The following is a 22583-nucleotide window of genomic DNA, read 5'->3' on the forward strand; positions in this document are numbered from 1 at the left end:
CTTTCGGGCAGGCCTCGTGATCCGAAAACATTTGGGGTGTAATCAGGGGCCGCAATGTACCACATCTTCGACGCAGGAGCTCAACGGTCTTCGCTGCAACTGTTTGGCCGGATCAGGACGATGCCGCCATCCAAGACACTCGCAGAGCCTCTTTTCAATGAATACGTGCAGGATAGCGAACGCATTCGTAAATTATTGACATGCAGCCGGCTGATGACCTGCATGAACAGCTCGTGAAGTCGGACAAGAAGGTGGAGAAGCCGAAGTCCGGTTGAGGCGAATGTCAACACCCACACCCACACGCATCTCGGCGATGAGATTGACATCAGCGTGTGTGTAAACATAGCCACCACATGGCTGAATGGCGGACAGGAGCAGGGGCCATGTTGTTCTCCGGATTTTCCAGCCCGATCTCAGCGAAAGAGCGGAAAGTTTGATGCGAACGACGTTGCAAACACGTCGCAGAGCCGTGGGAGGAGGAGCGTATCGCGGTTCGTGTTTGCGATTAGATACCGATCGCTTCTGAACGTCATCGGTTGGGGGAGGTCGTGTTGATGGCACAAATAGGCGTGATGGCGCCTCGTAGACGCTTGATGGATGGAAGGTTGGTCTTTTTGGCTCCGGAGAATGGTGCGAGCGATGAACAGGATGACCTTGCATCTCCTCGTGCCAGTCCATATCCCTCCCTCTCGTCCTCACTATCCGCCATATCGACAACGACGACTTCTCCCTCTCCTTCGCCCTCTCCCTCGCGTGTTCCAGGAGAAGGAGTTCATCTCCTATCAGGATCCCTCAGGCCAAGACATTCACAAACTCAGCCCGTCGTCGACGCCTAACGATTGGACGAGACGGCATCGTTGGCGAGGATCTGCAGGACCAGGACTCGATCCGCGTGATCCAGCTCGGGTCGGATATCCCCACAGCGGCAGAGTTTGGCCTTCTCGAAGCTCCGCCGCCCTCAGCTTCTGCCAACGACATCTCACTCTCTGCTCGGCTGGGCTGGCTGACGGTATCGTCGTCGTGAGGCTCCCGCTGCCCTCTTTCCTCCGTTCCCAGGCTGCGACTGGAGCTGGACTGTACAGTACATTCTTGCGTCTTCTGCAGCTGGTTGTCTGCATTCGTTGCGAGATTCGATCGCAGAGATGGGTCGCCGCCAGCGGAGACAGCAGCTCGAGTTCGACGCCTTCGTCGACCGCGGCTTTCCCTTCTCCTCCTCCACCACCGACGATGATGACCTCGACGGATACCCCGGAACGCAGACGCAGAACAACGCCATCTCGACGAGCATCGGATTGGACAGCGCGACGACAGAGACGATCAACACCAACGGCGACACCCTCAGCTTAGTCGTGGTCAGCACTGTGTATGGCAACGATCCGAGCGTGACCAGTTACACGGCCACTTCCTCCTCCTTACCCGCGACGACCTCTTCGCAACGATCATCACCAACCTTGACGCCCGCGCCGACGAGTAGCACCAATCCCGCGTCCGCCGGCGAGACGACGAGCTCACCTACACCTATGCCCGTCGAGCATCACAAGGACAACGACCTCTCCAGCGGTGAGCTCGCCGCAGCCATCGTTGTACCGATCGTAGTCGTCCTCGCGCTCGCCGCGCTCCTCTTCCTCTGTTTCCGCCGACGAAAGCAACAATCGCGCGGTGAACGAGAAGGCAGCATAGGCGCCGCATTCATCCCAGCGTCGATAAAAGAGAAATGGACCTCCATGCGAACAAGCAACGCCTCCGCGCCGCGCGACCAGCCCATCGTGACCAACCCCCAAAACAACGCCTACAACACCGGCCTCGACACCTCCTCGCAAGGCTCCGACCAACACAGCGGAGAATACACCCCGGGCCGCACCTCCGAAGGCGGCACGACCTTCGTGCAGCCCCCACCGCCCTACACCCTCCCGCAAATGCGCCAGAACACCCCCCTCAACATGTCCCTCGACATCCCGCGCTCGCCGCAAGAACCCCCTCCCGCGCGCTCGCCGCTCTCCAACACCATCAACACCCCCTCCGCCGCCGCCCTCCTCGCCATGCCCCTCGATCCACCCCGGCCCTCCTCCCGCTCCGCCCGCAGCATCACCTCGACGCTCTACTCCGACACCGCGAGCGTGCACTCTGCCCGCGCCGCGCGCGTCTCCGTGGCAGGACCGAATGTGGTACGGCAGAGCCAGACGAACGTCTCGCGGAGCAATACGAGCGGTTCAGGGGGAGGGGATCCTTTCGATACCGAGGCGAATACGCCTGTTACGCCGTTGAGTTCGCGGTAGTAGTAGTAAGAGGGAGGGGATGGGTTTATGAAGTGAATGTATGATGTCCGAGTACAGAAAGGAAGGGAAGAAGTCCTGGATGGACGAACGGGACGATGTCGTGTCTCCTCTTTTAATCGTTGTTAGTTTCGGGTTTTCGGTTTCTCGTCTGAGCGATGGTGTTTGGGCGTTTGAGTCTCGAGATGAGACGGGGTGGGAACTGTTTTCGGATGAATGTATGGATGTGTGTATGGAATGGAATGGAAGGGGAAAATGTGGACAGAACGAGTATTCTAAGGTTCCTTCTAGAGTATGATCAGGTATGAAGGGATGATATTCCGACTCCGGCAACGGAAGAGGTTGCGGAACGATGAGATTGTCTGGGAGTTCCACTGCCTCCTTACTGCTCCTTGGGATTGAGATGTTCAACGAAACCACAGCTACTTTGACCGAAGCCCATGGTCAGATCTTGGAGGATCTTTATACCGATGCCATGACATGCCATTGGTGAGAGTCTTCGTTATGGCTATTCCGGCACGAAGAAGCTCGTAGGAGGTACTTGGTCTTTGTCCGGCACTCAGGAGCCCTCAGACGCTGCATATAAAATACAAAATATAACCCCAACTGAAAGGATTGATGACAAGATTTCCAAAGGCGATAATACTCCCTTCTCTGCTTCTCCGTGAGATGAGATGAGATGATTCACAAAATCCAACACTCCTTTGACCGAAGCCTACGTTAAAATCTTGCGAGCACGTTTATACCGATGCCATGCCACCCCATGCCATGCTATGTCTTGTTTGGGAAGAGATGTGTATGGAAGGCGTGGGAATACATGTATCTGACTTCGTTACGGCGTATGCCTAGGCATGTCTACACATCAGAACCCTCAGACGCTACACATAGAATATCAAGTGTCACCCAATCGAGGAAAAGGTTGAACGGCAAGGTCCCGAAAATCCAAAATCGATAGCACGACGATGGCAGAGAGCCCCTCAAGTCGACAAGAGGACTTACAGTACCTATCTTTGGTCTTTGGGGAGCGCTCGCAGAATGTAAGGGTGGTTTGTGTTGCCAGGCTTCAGATTGCATGGAGGGATTGGGATGGAGGGGCTTCAATGGAGGGAGTACAACGGAGGGAGTCAGACAGAAATGCTACCAGAATCACTTCTCACTCGCACAGGATAGGTCGTCGATTCTCGATGCTCGATGGTTTCGATCTCTCATGTTGATATTGCTAATACTCGAAGTTGAGACCGCTCGTCTATCCACCCAGCTCTTTATCTTGATCGTCATATAGTGCTAGACTTTTTTTACGAGAGTGAAAGAACAAAAGGAAGAGAGGAAGTAGGGAACGAGGTGTGTTAGAAGAGAAGAGCTCGATTCGGGGATATCAATCAATCATTCATTCATCCAGCTTCAACAGCCAGCGGGTCTCAAGCTGCCCTCTCAATCAATCACGACGCTGCCGTGCGTGCTCCAATTTGAGGCCTATGGTCCGCCTCGTCACCTCAAGCAGTAGTCATCTCATACCCCAAGCCCATGCCATGCCATGCCATGCATACAGTCATCTCATTCGTATCATCCTGCGTTCTTTCTTTTCTTCTTTCCTCAATCCACACCAGCACTCGCCTCGCCATCAATCGGCCAGCTCTCCAAGAACTTCATCTCCCGCGTTACTCTCCGCCGACGAGCATTCTTGCTCTCTCCATTGAGTCGTCCCTTGTGGATCAATCCCTCCGCACGACCACTGCCTGCGTATCGCTCTTCTTTGGAGATGCCTTTCAATTCCGCACTCTTCACAGTCCAACGCATACCCTGTCCTCCGCGGTTCTTGCCGGGTAGTTTGCTGAGATAGGCGGGCAGTGAGATCTTCTTGGCACCACGAGATGCATCTCCTTCCTCGACTGGTGTCGTGTGCGATGATGGGGCCAAGTCTGGTGATGTGGTGTTGGTTGCAGAGTCCTGACGCTTGGGGGAGCTGTGGTCTTCGGAAGACTCTTCTGACTCGTGGGAGTCTCGGTGGTTCGTTGGTAGTGATGATGGATCGTCGTCTTCATCCTCGTTCAGCTCGTCATTGAGCTGGCTCTCGATCTGCGACTGAGTGTCACGCTCATCGTACACCTGATCGACGGCATCCGCCAGACGCAAGTCGTCTCCTGCCAAGTCATCTCCCACCACATCATCCGAACCCGGTTCAACCTCAATCGTAGGGATTTGTCGAATGGGCTGTCCACTCTCATCCAGATCCACCTCCGTCGCCCCATCTTCATCTTCATCCTCCAACTGTACTCGTCTCCTTGTAGCACGACGTCCCAGACGTGCATTCTTCCGAGCGAGGATGGCCTTGAAGATACCCTGCTCTTTGGCTCTCTCATACTTTTGTGACAGTGAGGCAACAGCGTCATTGAGCTTCGCGATCTTGGCGATATCGCGGATCAGCTTGGCACCGATAGTGCTTGGGGTCGGTGGTTGCGCCTTCCGCTGCTCTCTCGCCTGTTCCATCTCCTCGAACGACAGCATATCAACAGTATAACCCCTCTCGCGGGCCGCGTCTTTCTGGACCTCGATGTTGGTGAGGATGCGTTGGTGGTTGGACATGCTAAAGTCGAACTTCAGCGTCGCGTCATGGTCTTCGGCGGGGGGAGGCTTGGTCGAGGTGCGGCGCGGTCTGGTGGTGGTGGTGGTGGTGTGTGTGGTGTTGGTGTTGGTCGGCTTGCGCTGTCGCGTGGACATGGGTGACACGTGATTGATGGTGTTGCGACGGACGCGTTTGGCGGATCGGGTGGTTTCCTCGTCGCCGTTGTCGCGGTGGGTGTGGGAGTGAGTCGCACCTTCCAGCGCGCTCGTGCTTTTGCGCTTGAGGGTCTGCTTCGCCGCGGGTTCCTCCGCCGGCTGGCTTTCCTTCCTCTTGAACTTCTCGGGCTCCTGGTCGATCCACTCCTGCGGCGTGTCGGCGGTGATTGCGTAGACGGCGCCGCGCCAGTGGTAGACGTCCTTCTTCTTGGGCTTCTTGACCTTGGTCCCGATCATCGTGTCCTTGCCGTTGATGTGCAGGCGCCGCAGCTCTTTCGGCACGGTGGGGTCATCGTCGCTGGGGTTGACCGGCGCGACGTTGGGGAGGGAGTGGCGTGTCGAGACCATCGTGGTCTGGGATGGGAGGGAGTTGGGTGGTCGCGTTTGCGTGTGGTGGTGTTGGCGGAGAGATCTGCGGGCGCGTTCAGTGAGGACGGGAAAGATGGGCGATGTTATATTCGGGGCATTTCCAGAGCAAGAGGAGCAAGAAAGAGGGAAGATGTTCAAGACGGCGACAGCAACAACAACAGCAACAATAGGACGGCGAGCAATCGCAGCGGCGACAATTCAAAAGCCGGAGTTGAATAGGACAGGACGACTAGCGTGGAAGCTCGAGCCAAACCTTAATCCCCCGCGTCGCCTCGGGCCGTCTGACCCCTGTTCGAGATCGGTCTTGGCATAGCGTCAACCCTGCTTTCAGGTCTTCTCTTCCTACCAAAAACACAAAACGTACCAGCCATACCAGATGTCCAGCCACCGTCGAGGGGCTGCTCGCCTGGTCTTGAACTCGACATGATTCAATTCTCCAAAACGTCAAGAACTCTACCGGCATGCACAGCTATGTAGAGTCGCAATGCACTGCCACAGAGACTCCCGTCTGAAGATGCGTCTTTCTTCTAGATCAAGCTCTATCTGTGCATTCAAATGTCATGACGGAACGAGAACATGAGGCTGTGGGTAGTGGGTCATCGGAATACGCAGCTTTAGAGCACGCCTTGCAAATCCAAGATATCGACCTGGTATGTCAACAGCATGCTTCTGACGAGATCTCGGAGAGGACGCATTCCGTGTAATGTACTTGAAGCCGGGAGTCGCGGACGATGAATTGCAAGTCCGTCTCGTTTCCCACCAGCATTTGCCGACATATGAAGTGATGTCGTACGCCTGGGGCGATACTACCCGCAAAGAACCCATTCAAGCCGGTGCTGGGCTTTTTACGTTACCAAAAACATCGTCAATGCCTTGCGGGCGATCAGAGACCCCGACCGGGAACCCTATCTGTGGGCTGATGCGATCTGTATCGACCAAGAAAACCTACTGGAACGCAACCACCAAGTCAAGCAAATGGCACAGCTCTTTGCAAATGCAAGTAACGTCATTGCATGGCTTGGTATGGATTGGCCTGGAGTCGCACATGGCGCCTTCCGCTTACTTGCAGATCCGCAGCGGAGAGATATGATCTTGGGCAACCCCGACTACTCACGCTACGCCATCGACCTCCTCGTATCTTTGGCAAGGCGTGATTGGTTTCGGTGGATATGGACAAGGCAAGTAATAGGGCTGGGTTCGCGAGCGACTTGCTTGTGCGGAAACGGGAGCCTTGAGGGGGATGCACTGGCCGCGGCATACGAATGTCTCGTCATCCACGACCAGTCTCTACTTGTCTTTCCCTATGCCTTCCGCTCTGGCATGGGTGTCATGGCGCAAGAATGGACACCTTCCTCCGAGCTGACGTTCCTCGATCTCGTGGAGTCTGTTCAGAATCGCACCTCCACCAACCCCAGGGATCGTATCTTTGCACTGCTGGCCCATCCAACTGCTGCTACCAGGAAGCCCAACCATACCACCAACAGACTCCCCACCATCGAACTTGACTATCGACTGTCCCTGCGCCAAGTCTTTCCAGCAGCCGCCGCTGGTATTGTGTGACAATCTCGAGATCTGGACGTGCTGTCACATGTTTGAAGAGGTGGCACCGACTCGGTCTTGACAAGAAGTACCGCTTGATCGGAGACTGCTACGTGGAATCGCTCATGAGTGGCGAGGCTTGGGACCTACCGTTCTCACGATGTCGAAGTATCACAATTGCATGATCTATCCCGAGCTGGGAGTACTAACGTCTTAGATTGTCACGCTGGACTTTATAGAAGCGACGCCCTGCTCTTGCTCTCGTTTTACGACACCAGCCCGAAAGGAGCTCGCCTCGTCAGATACGCTTGCGGCTGAACACGCCAGTAATCCAAGCTCCCCTTTACTGTGTAGGGCTGTACAACCCAGCCAATCGCCGCAGTGGGGTCGTAGAACTGTATACCAGCTCGGTCTTCTTCCTCTGGACACGAGCTCGACGATAAGTTGGTGACGTATCAGTCGAGTTCGGTTCTTCGGTCTCTCGCGTCCACTCGGGTCCGCCCTGCTCTTGGCGAGGCTGGAGGATGACATCCTCACCAGACGATAAATGTATTGCATGCCCCCGGACATCATCTCCAGGCGCGTGGGTCCCACTCCGTCTCCGACAATGTCGAAAGCCACGCCTGTCCATTTCGTGGGCAGCATCCCGCTGCCTGATTCCGCAACGACCTTCGAACACATCTCCTCTGCCCTGCCAAACCCAGGCCAAGTCAAACGCATTCCGGACGGAGAGCCTGGCCAGCGCGACTACTTTGTCAGATGGCAGAAATCGGTCTTCCAAGACGCTGGCGTTGGCCATGTACTTATGCAAGCGTTCCAACCCGATGGGTGGAAGTCTCACAGCCAGCAGGAGGTGCAAGAAACAATGCAAAGAATGCCAAAGCTGGAGACGAAGTACGATGTTGAAGCTATCAAATCTTACAAGACCTTTTGTGAGGTGCGCGAGAAGGGTAGAATCTCGCGGGGCGTGAAATTCCAAGTCTCTATCCCCACGCCGGACAACTTCATCGGCACGAACATCCAGCCCGACGTGCGTGGCAGCTCGCCCATCATCCGCAAAGGCTTCCACTGACACACCACAGTTCCAAGCACCCATCGCGCCCCTCTACCAGGACGCCCTGATCCGCGCGATCCGCAACACACAAGCCCACATCCCCCACGAAGACCTCGCGATCCAACTCGACGTCGCCCTGGAAATCGCCCTGCTGCACGGCACCTGGTACGACGAGTTCCAAGGTCCGGTCTCTTACCTCCCCATCAAGGCCCGCAAGGACGTCCTCATGCCCATTATCGTGGAGAAGATCGTTAGCCTGGCGAATGCTGTCGCAGGGGATGTTGAGCTGGGGTTTCATTTCTGCTATGGTATGTTCTGCCCTCTACCGACACGAAATAATCGCGGGAATATGCCAATGCTAATCATGATGATGATCAAACCAGGCGACCTCTTCAACAAACACTTCCTCCAACCCCCCTCCACCGCCCTCATCGCCGAGCTCGCCGCCAACATCCTCTCACGTCTGCACCGCCCCGTGGCCTGGATCCACTTTCCCGTGCCGAAAGACCGGACCGATGAAGCATACCTCCTGCCCTTGAAAACTACCCTTCTGCCGAAGCTGGACGCTGAGACGGAGGTTTATGTCGGTCTTATACATGCTTATGATTTTGAGGGGACGAGGAGGAGGCTGGAGGTCGCGAGGAGGGTGCTGGGGGGTGGGATTGGGGTTTCGACGGAGTGTGGGCTTGGGAGGAAGGATGGGGCGTGGTTGGGGAGTGTGCTGGAGATCGCAAACGCGGTGCAATAGCGCTGCATCACTGCACCGTGGTGTTCACGGTTAATCCGAATCAGTTTGCATTTCCACAGGGGTAGATAAGCGGTCTGCATGCGTTACTGCATATAAAGTTGCGGGTTTCCGAATGAACAAGGCGAAAGCCAAGCCCCTGACCCCTGTCCCCGACCACCTGTTTGTCTTGATGTTGAGCTGAAGCGACGTCTCTGTTGCCACATCTTGCTTTTGCGTGAACACGATCTTTTTGAGTGATCCGATGGGCGACAACAGATACTGGCGGGATGTGTGGCCGACTATGGCGGACGGCAGTGATTACGACGGCAAACGCTTGCTGGAGCTGGTGCGAAACGGCGAGAGTCCATTCAGTGCTGCTTGGGACGTCAATCTACTCATTCGCGAGATCGGAAAAGAGCTTGATACTCAAGTCGTCGACATTCCGAGGATCAGCAACGGCTCGAATAACTACGTAGGTTGTGGCTGCTCTGATCCTGAACCGTTTGTTGACGTCGAACAGGGGTTCCAGCTGGAGCTGTCGAATCGGCCGTCCGCTGTGGCCAGGCTCGCTCGCGGCGACGTAAACTGGCCCTATTTCGACGGCTTTCCCGTAGACATCCAGATCTCAGAGATCAAGTTCGAGGCAGAGGTCTACGCGCTCATGCGGTCTGAGCCGGAAATCAAAGCCTCGAAGTTGTTGTATCACCGTGCACCACAGCAGCATGAAGGGCCCAGAACGTCGATTCCCGAGGACATTCTTGGTCGACGATTGATGGTGTTTGAGCGAGCTGAGGGCGGGAGTACAAGCGTCTGGCGGCAACTGTCCGCACCACAGCAGCTGGACGTTGTTGCCCAGGCTGCATCCATACGTGCGGCGTTGTTCAACTTCGAACTCCCCCCTGGCTCCGCTGATAAGTGGTTGCTGGGGCGTCTGTTCGAGCAGAGACCCAAGTCATTTAACTTCGCAGTGGCTTCCACGCGTGAATTCTGCGTGAAACTGTGGAATATTGCCGTTTGTCCTACGCGTCGGCGCCCCTGGTCTGTGCGCGCAAGCGCTGCTTTTCTGTAGTGCGTCGGCTCTCCCCTGAACAACAACAGCTACCACGCTACCCACTGTTGAAAGCAGCAAGTAGACACAATGGAAGACGTGGAGATGACGGACGGAAACGACCTCACCCGCCCCATATTGGCGGACGAAATTCCCGGCATCGACGCCCCCTACTTCTTCTACGGCCCCTGCCAGGGCAGGAGATGGCTTGACGTAAATACACCCCTCACCTCCAATACTTCTATATACTAAATTACTACAGTGCGACTACCGCCAACGCACGGAGAACCAGCGGCGTGGCCCAACGCACCCCGACTGGGACCCCGGCATGGTACTCCCATGCTCCAATTGTCGCTTCCACGGTGGCGGCACATGCAACTGCACGCCTACCGTCCAGACCATGAGAGAGTCGCTGCAGGCCTCCATGAGCAGGGAGCCATCGCATAAGGCCAATACGCCCAAAGCCCGGCGCGACAACCCGATGAGGGAGACCAGGATCAGCGCACTCTGGCAAGGCACGAGCAACCCCACACCACCCGATCTCCCACAAGACATCTTCCCGCCCCCACCGCCGCAGAAGTCGCCACCGCCACCGCTGTACCCCTGGCAGCATCCCATGCCGTTTCCGGTGTTCACTCGGCACAGTCGTCCATCACCATTGCCCGCGCAGCTTCATGGTCTGCCTGCTGTGCCCCTATTCAAGTTTCCGACGTTCGAGGAGCTGCAAGAGCTGGCAGAAGGCGTGGAGAAGGTCGTCAACCCCATGAGCGGCGAGAGAACCTACAGGCAAGCCCAACCGCCACCGATGGTGATGACGTTGGCATTCCGTGGGCGATGAAGTGGAGACTGGTGGCGATGAGGGATCGTTGAGCAGCAGCATACTGGCAAAAAGCATGAATTACAACATCACAAAACCTCACCATCACCACTCCAACTCCGGCGCATCAACCGCAGCATAATCCGACATGCTCAACTCCTCCTGCCACTTCTTCAGACCCCGACGACACTTCATCTCCTCCTCGTCATCCACATGAAAATGAAAATAACAAACATCCGCACACCACGAAGGACGCCTCTCCTCATCAGTATCCAACCTCTCGCGAAAGATTTCACCCAACACATTCCCCAAAAACGCCGGCGGCAGATTAACAGCACCATCGAGCAACCAAGCGTGGTCGTTGGAGTTCCAGCAAAAGGCGGCCTCTTCTTCGAGATAGGTGCAGAGGTCAGAGTTCTCCTCCAGCGAGCTGTAGCATCTGTGGATGACAGCTGGGTCGATTGTGAGCAGTGGCCAGCGCTTGCTGCGGAGCTCGACGATACGGTTCATGATATCATTGCGAAGGTGGGGGACATTACGGTGCTCAGCGAAGATAAAAAGGGAGATCAGGTCTTGTTGAATTTGGTGCATGCGGGTAGCGTCGTCGATGGCGGCGTCGTGGTCGTCTGGAATCTCAGGCAAAGCAATGACCTGCTTGCCATTGACAACAACCTCGGCGATAACAGTCGTCGCGGACGAGTTTGGTGCATCCATCGCGGTATCCTCATCCTCGACTTCGTGCTCGGCATCTGCATCGCCCATGTCTTCGAAACCAGAATCATCACTGGACGGCGGAGCAGTCCAGAGCGTCAGGCTTCGGTCCTGGGCTGACAAGTACCTTTCGATGAGAAGATTGACCTTGGGAGAAGGGGTCTGTACCTTCTCCGAGTACAGCCAAGATAGGAACAATATGAAGTCTCGTACATTGTCCGTGTCCAGTTCGACTCGACCTCTATTTGCTTCCTTGAAGTTGCCGTGAAACAGACCGTGGAAGAACGGCGAGTACTTGCACAAAAGACCCCTGTGGACGACGAAAGGGATCTTGGAGGCGCCGACGATCAGTGTGACGGTATCCTCCAAGAGATCACTTCACGAAAGTCAGCGATATCCACAAAGCGATGTCTGAATGCACTCACTAAATCTCCTCATCATACCTCGGACTCGGCGACCCCAGCCAGAAATTCCTACACTTCCGCTTAACACTCGCACTATCCGCATGATTGTGATACAAACACGGCTTCTTCTGCCATCGAGGCTTGGCGACCTTGCCACCGCCCGTCTTGCGGGACATGACCTCCTCCAGAATCCTCGAGACGTACTCGACGGGATAATGCGAGGTGCTCTTCGGGACTGCAGATGTGTCCAGACGGTAGAGCGCTTCGTCGATCAGGTACTTCTGTAACCCCGTCGCCCGGCCGGTATACTCGAACGCCGTGGCCAGAGCTGCTCTTGTCGTCGTGCGGGTGTACTGGCCATTCTGCATCGCCAGGCTGGAGACGGCGGCGTTGGAGAGGTCGTAGATCTGGTTCGTGGCGGCGAAGACCCAAAGATCGACTAGATCTTCATCATACCAACGTTCATACTCCGAAGCCTGGCCAGAGACCAGACGAAGCTGAGGCGGGATGTTCCAGCCATCTTCGTCGTCGGGCGACGGTGGGATCTCGCCCGTGTAGAGCCAGGCGACGAACATGGCGAAGGTGCGAGGGTCTTCCTCGGGGAGTCGATGAGAGTAGTGTTTCATCAGCGAGGGGTTGTTCTTGACGGCTTCGTGCAGCGACTCCCAATACTTGCCGCATCGCTGGCGGAGCAGGTTCCTGTGGATGACGAAGGGCTCAGCCTTGGGTCCGACGAGGAACGTGCGGGCTTGGAGGCAGAGACCGCTGGAGAGTTGTCAGTTTCGATGCTTCGACGATCCAGTGTGAGTATCATACAACGCAGTATCATGAATCGGATCGACATTGACTTCCCTCTCGTCAGATTTGTTCCGCTTGGAGTCCGTCTCACTGCCAGACTCGTCGGCGTTCCGCTTGACGGCACTCTTGGAGCTTTCGGGGGACTTGGACGACATATTGGTCACTGCAGCCGCTTGTGGAACGTCGCGGTGGTCTTTGGATGGAGATTGTGGTCTTGTCGCTTCTCAGGACATCGGCGAGAAGAGGAGTTGAGGAGATTGAAGCCAGGAGATGAGCGCTTTCGCGAAGCGCGTCGTATAACGTTTGGCTTTATTACCAACTTCCGGGATTGGGTGGGGGTTGGTGATGGCTGGCATCTGCGAGTTCTGGAAGTCCGTTCATTCATCGCTTAGTACATTGGGTGAGTCGATGGAGTGGGAAGCAGTGTTCAAGATGGTAGGATGAGTTCTCTGCCTTTCGTTGCGTTATGGCAAGTGGATGGACTAGACGTCTCTTGGTTGCTGTGAAGTTGGCATCGCACCCCTGGCCTCTCCGTAATCTGTACCATGCTGCCAGCATCCAAGCACATCCATGGACCGGGTCCCTTTGCAGACCTGGGAGACATTTTCTTGTTAGCAAGGACATGCAGCAAGGAGGGAGAGGCTTGGAGATTCAGACGGAAACATATCGAGAAGATGCGAAGGAAGAAGGACTGTAGGCTGATCATCGGCAGTCCTAACTCTAAGCCGACCTCACCTGTTCTCGAGGCTATGATTGAGAATATCAAATACTTGAATAGGACTTGTCGTGCCTTGAACTGACGTTAAATGAACAGTCTTCTGTTTGTCCAGGTGAAAACTCAAGCGTAATGTCCACCATCCGCTCTCAGCACAATACCCCTATAGAACAGTCAGCCTTTACCCACCGCATCACTCCGAACAAGTACTCACGTCTGAAAACCATTAAAATAATCACTCGCAAAATACAAACACGCCTTGGCAATATCCACCGGCGTGCACAGCCTGCCGACCGGAACATCCCTCACCGCGTCCTTCAAGCTCTCCTCGTCCGGATCCCCCGCAATGAACTCCTTCATCAACGGCGTCTCGCTGATCGATGGAGCCACGGCGTTGACCCGGATGCCTTTGTCGGAGAACTCCCTCGCCATGTGTCGGGTGATCACGTCCACGGCGGCTTTGGTCGCGCCGTACCACATCAGGCCGTTGGTGGGCTTGCAGGTGATGCAGGAGCCGATGTTGACGATGGTGCCGGAGGATTGGGAGAGGAAGTGGGGAATTATGGCGTTGACGGAGTGGAAGATGGATTTGACGTTGATGTCGAAGACGCCTGAGGTTGATGGGTTAGTGGTGTTGACGGGAAAGATGGCGAAACTTACGATCGTATTCTTGCTCTGTCACGGTCAGGGAGTCTTTCTTGCGGTATGTCCAGCCTGCGTTGTTGACGAGGATATCCAGTGTGCCAAAGCTCTGCTTTGCGGTTTCGAGTGCCTTCTTCCAGTCGGCCTCTTTCGTCACATCTGTTCGGGCGAACACCGCTTGGCCTCCGGACCGTTCGATGTCCTTGACGACTCTGATTTCCGAGAATGATCAGCCCGACCATAAAGTCTTCGGCAAGGCTGACCCCTTACCTAGCACCCTGCTCATCATTGATGTCAGCAACGACAATCTTGGCCCCTTCGTCAGCGAAGAGCTTAGCTATGCCTTCACCAAAGCCTATCACTCCATGTCAGCTTTCTACCCTTACCTCTACAACGTTTATTACCATACCACTTGCAGCACCAGTAACAAGCGCAACCTTGCCGGTCAGCAAAGCGTGCGGCGACATCTCTCTGTTGATCCCATTGCGTCTGCGGGGAAACCATGAATACCAGGACCATAATGTAGGCTATGGCTAGCCGACTGGTTGGTATGCGGGGCAGCCTTTAGCCATGGAAGTGTCGCAAGAGAGTGTCCGACCGCCGCAGTTGTGTCTGTTGACGCTCTCGGTTAGTGACCCGCAAGGCTGGCGGCAGCCCCGGATGTGGAAGTTCCGGCCGGCAGAGGTCATAGGCGAATCTCAGGTGGCGATGTCATGCATGGTATACATGCGTTGGTGAAGATATGGCGGGGGAATACAGCGATACTGCATCCTGCCACCACATTCCCGCCCGTCTGCCGTGATGTCGAAATACCAGCTCAAGTGGGGCATCTTAGCCGTTGGAGGCATCGCTGAGACATTTGCTCGGGACCTCACCGTCTCTCCAGAGACCAGAGGTGTGAAGGATATTGAGCATATTATTGTCGCTGCAGCAGCCTCGTCCTCCCAGCAACGAGCCCAGGCGTTCCTTGAGAAGGTCGGCGTCAGGAATGCGAAGGCATACGGCTCGTACAAGGAGCTCGTACAGGATTCGAACGTAGACATAATTTACATAGCAACACCACACAGCCATCATTACCAGCATGCTATGCTGTGTCTTGAGGCTGGGAAGAATGTGCTCTGCGAGAAGGCTTTCACGACGAATGCTGCTCAAGCCAAGATCTTGATTGAGAAGGCGAGGGAGAAGAATCTGTTCTTGATGGAGGCGGTAAGTCTTCGCATATCTTAGGGGCCGTTGCAGTACTGATACGAGGGCACAGGCATGGACGAGATACTTCCCTATATCTCAATATGTCCGAGATCAAATCCGATCTGGAGCGATTGGGACAGTGCAAAGGACGTTCGCGGATCTCAGCTCAATCGTGCCGGCTGGTGTGCTAAAGGAAGACAATCGACTGATCAGCCCCAAACTGGCTGGAGGCGTGCTCCTTGACACTTGCATTTACTCTCTGACCTGGGTCTTCCAGACGCTGTACTCCACACAAGACAAGCCATCGCCTCCGCAAGTCTTGAGCTCAGCGAGGAAGAACATCGCGGGTACTGACGAGCATACCTCCATTCTGTTGACCTTTCCGCGACAGCAGGGCGGAGATGCGCACGGAATTGCCACTGCTAGTATGCATGTTGCTAGTGATGCAGACGGGACTGGCTCTTTACCGGCGGTGCGAGTGCAAGGCACAGATGGGGAAATCCAAATCTTCCATCCCTGTTTCCGACCGACAAAGAGCAGACTCGCCCGATCAAATGGCAAGACCGAAGAGAAAGATTGGCCGCAACTAGGACCAGGGAAAGGCAGCGGCTGGTGGAACGGTTTCGGCAATGAAGTCGGCAAAAGCAACAATGCAGAAGGCGAGGGCCATGGCATGTTCTGGGAAGCGGACGAATGTGCGTATGCGCTCAAAGATGGTCATAAAGAAAGTCGAGTGCAGATGTTGGCGGAGAGTCTGGAGGTGATGGAGGTGATGGACGAGGTGAGGAGGCAGAATGGGATTGTCTTTCCCCACGATATTGAGACGACAGATTATCCTGTTGAGATAGCGAGATGAAGTCGACAGTCGCTTAACAATTGGTGTATGTTACAACTTGTCCCACTCCAAAGATTGAAAGACTTTTGCGTACGAGTCTGCAGCTCGCTTCGCCATCGTCGCCGGCAGCTCGACATCCTTCTCGCGCAGATGTCTGGAGAATGTCTCCATACTGATCCAGCTTCGATAACCGAGTTCATTGACCGCCGCTCTTGTGATCTGCAAGAGGGGCAAGTGGCCTCCGAACTGCTCCTCGCAGGGGAACAACCTCGCATTCCGGGACCAAGTCATACGAGACTTCTGACCTTTGACGTAAAGCGGATGACCGTCCACGAGCGGGCTTGACAGTCGTTCTGTGTCTGAAAGTTGCAGCATGTAGACCTTGTCCAGATCGACATCCTTCACCAAGCGATGGAGTGATTCTTCCAGCGCTTGATCGCCGTTCGGGAGCTTGCCATCGGGTCTTTCTGGGTCAGCCCATACTCTGGCGGCGATGTGGTAGGTATCCAGACACAGCCCAAAGTTGGATCGATTGACTCTCTTCGCCACCTCCCAACTCTGCTCCCAAAGGTCGAAATGTGTGCCCCATGCAACGGCTTCATACGCAATGCGGACTTGCGGGGACGCAGCCAGTGCCATATCCGCGATCTCGACCATATCCGCCACTGTTCTGTCAATGTCTCCGGTCGTGCCAGAAAGCTCGAAGTTGCTGGGCATCTGGATGATGTCGCATCCCAAAGTTTGGGCCAGATCCAGCCAATGTGACCATCTTCGAACTGCGGCACGGTGAGCCTCCGGATCGAGCAAGCCTTCGTATGATGCAAACGGCTGTAGCACGAAGATAGTCAGTCCCAACTTCTGGCATTGTTGTTTGATATCTTTTGCAGCATCGAGCATCTCCTCGTTTGATGGTTGATCTGACTGTTTTGAGCGGCTGACGGCGTGGCTCAGGATGCCTTCGTAGCAGACTTCGATGCCTTTGATTCCATGCTCGGCCGCGGCCTTCAAGATAGTCTCGATTGCATGTCCTCCTTCCGGTTTCCCGAGACTTGACGTTGGCACAGCAAGCTGTAGCTGTCCCATTTTTGTTTATCGTGTATTGCCTTCTTGCCCAAGTCTTGCTGGCGATGTCTCCTGTTCCGAAGTGGTTGCCGCGAGCCTCCTGTCCACACAACGCTCGATCCGTATAGCGTCCTTGTTCGTCCTTGTTTCAATGCATGATTGTGAGCGGCCTGCATCATTTCCGACACTTTGATCTTCCGTCTTCTGTCACGGCCGCTTCTGAAGCATCGGAAATGTTCTCTTCCGATGACGGATTTCCCATGGTTCAGAGGAACCGGCTCTCGGGCCCGTCTATCATAGGCCGCGCTCTTTCTAGGCCTTGCCGAGTACTGGCTCATCATATTGTTGAGCCTAAAAATGTATGGTCATCGTCGATGGGGTAGCACATTGCTGTGCGGTTTTCGGTAAAGCCAGGAACACGCCATGTGGAGCGTGTTGAGCTTTGCGGCGCGACCTTGCACGTCTTCAATCTGTTTTGCGGTGCTCATTCCGCGTGATGGGGGTTGCAAGGATATGTTGGTGATATAGAGACGAGAAGTGGTTTGCGGACGCGGTGTTGTTGTTGCGGACGTGGCGGTGACGCGTTCATTGGTTGACACGATCGGACTCAACGCCGATGTTGTCGACGAGAGTTCTGCAGAATGCATTTTAAGGGCATTGCAAATACAGCAAGTTTGGCAGTGATGGATGAGGAAGACGTGATCCCACAGATCCCAGGTTCATGACGCCAGATTCATTCATTCATCTACACTTTCCAATTGTGTGCTTTCACATGTTTCTCCGAAGCTTTTCCTCAAGCCGAGACCGAGAACTTGATGTCGGGCCGCCTTTCTGCTAGACAATAACTCTTCTTCCTCCTCTACTTCCACTGATCTCATTACTTTCTTACACCGACTGCAGGGCTCACTGCTCCATCTTGACACATCGCCAGAAGACTGACGGTTATCTAGACTACTCGCCAGTCGCTCCCCGCGACGCCCCCTCGAGCCTCAAGTTTGGCGCCAACAGGGGCGTGCCATGACAGCCTTTCAGCTTCTCGAGCGTTTGTTTCGAGACTTCTTTGCTCGGCGAGCCCATGTATCACGAGCTGTCCTCTTCCTCCTCGAACCCTTCTGGATGCAGAGCAAAGCCATTGCCGAAGTAGGAGAATATATCGTCCTCATCCTCATAAACCATGTCGAAATCCTCGAAGCGGGGATTCTCCAAGATCTGCATGTACTGGCTGTACGATCCTGGCCAGAGTCGTGGTCGACCATGGCTCTTGTAAAAGGCCTGACAAGGACCGGATTGGACCCATCGTTGCATGAACGTATCAGCATGCCTGACGAAGTGATTCACTGCTCGCTCTTTCGGCACAAAGCTCAAGATTCGCTCCAGCTGCATCTTGTTTATTACCTTGGCCATATAGATCGAAAGCCCCTCTCCCGGTTGAAAGAAGCTTCTATACAGGCCCGAGTACGCCGTGCCAGGATTGAAGTAGTTTGGCATGTGTTCCGAGCATATAGCCATGTAGGTATGTCCGAATCCTCCACGACTGGCCCACCAAGTCGCTATGTCTTCACCATCGACAATCTTCGGATATCGTGGCATATGCTCATATTCGTAGCCAGTCGCTGCGATGACTACGTCGACCTCATGCTCGATGCCATCGGGGTCTAGGAAGCCGTTTGGGGTGAAATGGCGAGGCTCTCCTTGGAAAACAGTGGTTTTCTCGTCAACAAGAGCTTCCAAGTACCCTTATCATGCGGACCATACTTAGCGAATGAGCACTTCTACGAGCAAGAACTGATGTTGACTTACCCAAACACATAGTCGGTCGCCGACAGGTAAAGTCATAGTCGAGGGGGACGAATCATATCATACAGGCCCGGCTTGGACTTCAGCTTCTCCTGCATATACGCTTTGATGAGTTGTCGGACCTTCTTCGACGTCTCGCTGCCATTCACAACCAAGTCGAACTGCCGGTTGAAATCATCATCCAGCGCCTTGCGATACGCCAAGTATACATCCGGATCATGAAGAAGGGCCCTTTGTTGCTCGCTGTAAGCGAAATTGGTTCCTTGGACATCATATGCGAATCCTGGGAACGGAGGCGGCGCCATGTAAGCTCGGCCTCTGAACCAGGTATACAGCTTGGATACTCTGAGGAGAATGTTCGGGGCCAGTTGAACTCCAGAACTGCCGTAGCCCATCAGAGCCACTCGCTTGCCTTTAAGATCGAGGTCTTCTGGCCAGTCTCCTGAATGGACCACGACACCCTGATATATGTTCAGTCCTTCGACAAGGATTTGAGGCTTGCTCACGGGCCCATCGCATTCAACAAACATATCGGATTTACCCTCGAATTCGGCGTCTGCTACGAGATCTCGAATTCTCAACGTCCACTTCGCTTCCTCAGTCCGCCACTCTGCCCTCACGACTTCATGTCGAAGCTTCATGAGTGGGTAGAAGTCGTTCTCCCCGGCTACGGTCTGCAGATACTCCTTGATCTCTTCTTGAGGGGCGTAGAACTGAGACCAGATATGTGGTCGCCACGGAATCTGGTACGTCGCACTTGGGCTATCGCTTCGACAGCCGGGATATGTCGTCGATTGCCACTACTCAATCTCAGCAAAGCCGCGGCAACGACCCAAGGCAAACACACTACACCGCCGACATCCTCATTCATATCGTAAACGGTTACGTCCACGGTGTCTCGGGGAACCAGTTCAAACAAGTGATGCAAGAAGCTCAGACAGCTCATACCGGCGCCTAGCACGGCTACCTTCAACCGCCGCCGAGATCCATAGAAGTCTTCTCGGATATTGATTGCCGGAGTCGGGTAGTTTGGATCATGATAGATGAACTTGGGGACGAACCGCTCGGCCTTTGGATTCGAAGGTGGCTGTTCGGGCACGAGATCTATTTTCTCCAGCATATTCGAGGAATGAACAAGTCCAAAAGAGCAGTCCAGGCGAGGGATGTCAGATATGCAAATTCGCTAGCAGGGGTCTGCGTCCCGTCACACGGCGATTCTAGGGCATCTTCTGCCAGGATCTCCTCACTCGCACACATCTCAGCCTGAAGTGGAAATTTGGTCGCAAACGGGAGTATCGCATTCCGCTTCGGTGTTGAGGGTCATTTGGTGTACTTCGGGTTGCAAAAAGCACTTCGCGGCCGACGTACGAGACAAGGCACGACGAGAGTGACCAGACGAAGAGTACGTCGTGGTATGTCGGCCTACGTTCTCCACGACCACCAAAGTGACGAGGCTGCATCGAACGCTAAGATGTACGCCTGGCCTCGCGGATCCGTTGACGCAACATGATACACGCAATACGGAACCTTCATGACGGAGCCGTGCACCGCCTGTGGTCTGCTATGTTCTCCATCAATGTTTGGCGGGCCAACCTGTCACCGCAAAGTCTTCCCACGGCACATAGACGGCAGTTGCGATCTCAGGAGCCAGAAAGCTTGACGTGCCTGGAACGCAACATCCAGTTCTGCGAGAAGGATTCTGGGGTTGAATGTGGAGAGATGCATTGCGTCCACGGGTGATCTCTGTGGACTTGCGGTCTAACAAATATGCCAGAAAGATATCCATATGCATAGTAGCAGCAAGGCAGTCGATAGGCTTTGCGGCGTCTCCGCGGACGATGGTGTGCTTTGCGTTGATCTGCTGCCGAAGAGCAATTCACGCGGCAATGCTTTTACCGACGAACACAGGGGACGACGAGAATGTTGAGCATTTTCTGTTAGTTTGGATGCCTATCTTGATCGAGGCCTACAAGCCGAGTTCCAATTTGGAGGGAAATTCCATCTACATCTGTCCATGCGCGCACTGAAGAGCGAATATCCTCTACTCAACATGAATCCTCTTGTTCCTCTGGTAGGAAGTCGTCCACGCCGCCTTTCCACTCTCAAAGTAGTCATCCATCTCCTCCAACGACAGGCCAGAAGTCTCAGGCACCACCAAGAACGCAATCACCATGAGTACAAAGTCGACCCCAAAGTAGAAGTACCCAACATTCGTGCCCATATCACCATAGTTGACGCCCAGCATATACGGGGTCCAGAAGCCTGACGCAAAGGCCAAGAGCTGGTACGTGATAGTCGTGCTGGCTTGACCATACGTACGCAGACGACCAGTGTGCATATCGACCGAGCTCTGGAATACACATGCGCCCACAGAAGCTCCCAGCGTGAAGGTCCAGATGCAGAAGCACACAACCAAGATGATCTGAGCTGTATGGTGGCCACTCCCAAGTGCTGTACTCACGGCCGAGAACAAGATCATGGATGTGGCCATAATTCCGTAACCGCAAATGAGACTCTTGCGGCAGCCAAAGTATCCAATGACGAAGGGCGAGACGATCGAACCGCCTGTGACGCAGGATGCCACAATGACGTTGTTGATCCAGGTGTTGGCGATGTGGAGGTCTTTGAGAAACAGTGCCGTATATGGAACGACGAACTGCGTACCGCAGAGGGCAAGGCCGGTGAGGAGAAAGCCAGAAATGAGCGTTCGTCGTAGGTCTGTCCCTCGGTATAGATCCAGCCATGTCGTCTGGTTCTGCTCTTCTCGCCCTGCTGTCAGATGGTAGTGGATGTTCTGAATACGTCTCGTGATCGCCTCGGAGTGCACGCCCTCCCCTGAGAATTTGCTGAAGGCTTCGCGGGCTTTCTCGTCTTTACCCTTCTCAACTAACCAGCGAGGGCTTCCGGGGAAGAGCCATATGCCACTACCTAGCAGAACTCCCAGAGGTATCTGGACAGCGACCATCGTCTTCCACTGCCAATCATCTGTGTCAGGGAAGTTGCTTGTCCCGACGGCCATCGCCCCAGTCGTCATATTTCCGAGGCAGAGGCCGACGTTGAACAAAGCCAGCAACATATCTCTCTTCTCCGCACTCGTGGACTCGGCCCCATATGTGATGCCTACAGCCAACAGCATGCCCAGCCCCGTGCCGCTGACACACTTGGAGATGATGAGATGGGAGAGTTCACTCTGCACACCCAAAATGGCAGAAGCGCCAATGATTGTGAACGCACTGCCCACAGTAATGCAGCCTCTCCTCCCAATGTACTTCCCAATGAGACCAGCAAGACCACCGCCAATGGCATTGAACAAGTAGGGAATGTAGATGAGTGCTTGCTGGGTCGTCGTGAGGCTGCATGACTTTGCCCCCGTCGCGGAGACTGTGCTTTTTTTGCCGAAAGTATTGTTGAACGATGGGAGGGCGAGTGAAACGCCCGTGAAGGAGATGTCGAAGTTGCAGATGAAGGGGATTATGGCGACGAGGAGGAGCAGACCGATGAGCCAGCCGGTGATTCTGCCTGACTCCTGTTGAGTTGTTGAGATAGTGTGGTCTTCCTTCTCGTCAGAAAAATGGACGTCTTCCAGATGCTGCCCGGCCATGGTTGGGGGTTTGTCTCCTCCATGATGGCTTAGAATAAGATGAAGTACAGCCGTGATGAAACGAGGCTTGCGTGGAAAAGGGCTTGCAATGCTGGATGGCTGAGCTGGTTTGCACCAAGGTTCGCCGCCGCTGGGGTTCTTTATGTACGCAACGGCATTCTGTGCTCGGCCGTGGATGACCACAGACAGTCCACGCAACAGGCTACGCGGCTGTGCTTCCCCGTG

General features: G+C 54.7%; 10 protein-coding genes across 10 annotated transcripts; 4 read left to right on the top strand and 6 right to left on the bottom strand.

The window, feature by feature from the left end:
* Nucleotides 1-1142: 1142 nt before the first annotated feature.
* On the top strand, nt 1143-2276 carry M409DRAFT_60357 (uncharacterized protein; the record flags this gene model as incomplete). The annotated part of the gene is made up of 1 exon (XM_033814452.1): nt 1143-2276. One exon carries the CDS (start codon nt 1143-1145, stop codon nt 2274-2276), a length of 1134 nt encoding a protein of 377 aa, XP_033660835.1.
* Nucleotides 2277-3866: 1590 nt separating this feature from the next.
* M409DRAFT_29556 (uncharacterized protein) lies at nt 3867-5399 on the bottom strand (the record flags this gene model as incomplete). The annotated part of the gene is made up of 1 exon (XM_033809529.1): nt 3867-5399. The coding sequence occupies one exon, from the start codon at nt 5397-5399 to the stop codon at nt 3867-3869; it is 1533 nt and encodes a 510-aa protein (XP_033660836.1).
* Nucleotides 5400-7566: 2167 nt separating this feature from the next.
* Nucleotides 7567-8761, top strand: M409DRAFT_70700 (uncharacterized protein; the record flags this gene model as incomplete). The annotated part of the gene is made up of 3 exons (XM_033818853.1): nt 7567-7989; nt 8042-8321; nt 8397-8761. The coding sequence occupies 3 exons, from the start codon at nt 7567-7569 to the stop codon at nt 8759-8761; spliced, it is 1068 nt and encodes a 355-aa protein (XP_033660837.1).
* Nucleotides 8762-9020: 259 nt separating this feature from the next.
* M409DRAFT_33698 (uncharacterized protein) lies at nt 9021-9743 on the top strand (the record flags this gene model as incomplete). The annotated part of the gene is made up of 2 exons (XM_033810300.1): nt 9021-9212; nt 9261-9743. Coding segments are annotated over 2 exons (675 nt in total), but the record flags the coding sequence as incomplete, so codon positions are not given.
* A 967-nt stretch (nt 9744-10710) lies between these two features.
* Nucleotides 10711-12673, bottom strand: M409DRAFT_29559 (uncharacterized protein; the record flags this gene model as incomplete). Its single annotated transcript, XM_033809530.1, has 3 exons — nt 10711-11692; nt 11742-12485; nt 12537-12673. 3 exons carry the CDS (start codon nt 12671-12673, stop codon nt 10711-10713), a joined length of 1863 nt encoding a protein of 620 aa, XP_033660839.1.
* Nucleotides 12674-13356: 683 nt separating this feature from the next.
* On the bottom strand, nt 13357-14342 carry M409DRAFT_29560 (uncharacterized protein; the record flags this gene model as incomplete). Its single annotated transcript, XM_033809531.1, has 5 exons — nt 13357-13396; nt 13448-13844; nt 13894-14087; nt 14146-14230; nt 14285-14342. The coding sequence occupies 5 exons, from the start codon at nt 14340-14342 to the stop codon at nt 13357-13359; spliced, it is 774 nt and encodes a 257-aa protein (XP_033660840.1).
* A 334-nt stretch (nt 14343-14676) lies between these two features.
* Nucleotides 14677-15919, top strand: M409DRAFT_70701 (uncharacterized protein; the record flags this gene model as incomplete). Its single annotated transcript, XM_033818854.1, has 2 exons — nt 14677-15081; nt 15134-15919. 2 exons carry the CDS (start codon nt 14677-14679, stop codon nt 15917-15919), a joined length of 1191 nt encoding a protein of 396 aa, XP_033660841.1.
* A 30-nt stretch (nt 15920-15949) lies between these two features.
* M409DRAFT_37829 (uncharacterized protein) lies at nt 15950-16981 on the bottom strand (the record flags this gene model as incomplete). The annotated part of the gene is made up of 1 exon (XM_033810805.1): nt 15950-16981. The coding sequence occupies one exon, from the start codon at nt 16979-16981 to the stop codon at nt 15950-15952; it is 1032 nt and encodes a 343-aa protein (XP_033660842.1).
* Nucleotides 16982-18040: 1059 nt separating this feature from the next.
* On the bottom strand, nt 18041-19877 carry M409DRAFT_70703 (uncharacterized protein; the record flags this gene model as incomplete). The annotated part of the gene is made up of 3 exons (XM_033818855.1): nt 18041-18696; nt 18810-19557; nt 19605-19877. 3 exons carry the CDS (start codon nt 19875-19877, stop codon nt 18041-18043), a joined length of 1677 nt encoding a protein of 558 aa, XP_033660843.1.
* A 921-nt stretch (nt 19878-20798) lies between these two features.
* Nucleotides 20799-22358, bottom strand: M409DRAFT_37833 (uncharacterized protein; the record flags this gene model as incomplete). The annotated part of the gene is made up of 1 exon (XM_033810806.1): nt 20799-22358. One exon carries the CDS (start codon nt 22356-22358, stop codon nt 20799-20801), a length of 1560 nt encoding a protein of 519 aa, XP_033660844.1.
* Between the last annotated feature and the right edge of the window lie 225 nt (nt 22359-22583).

Source organism: Zasmidium cellare, assembly GCF_010093935.1.
Source record: "Zasmidium cellare ATCC 36951 unplaced genomic scaffold M409scaffold_53, whole genome shotgun sequence".
Classification (NCBI taxonomy): Eukaryota; Fungi; Ascomycota; class Dothideomycetes; order Mycosphaerellales; family Mycosphaerellaceae; genus Zasmidium; species Zasmidium cellare.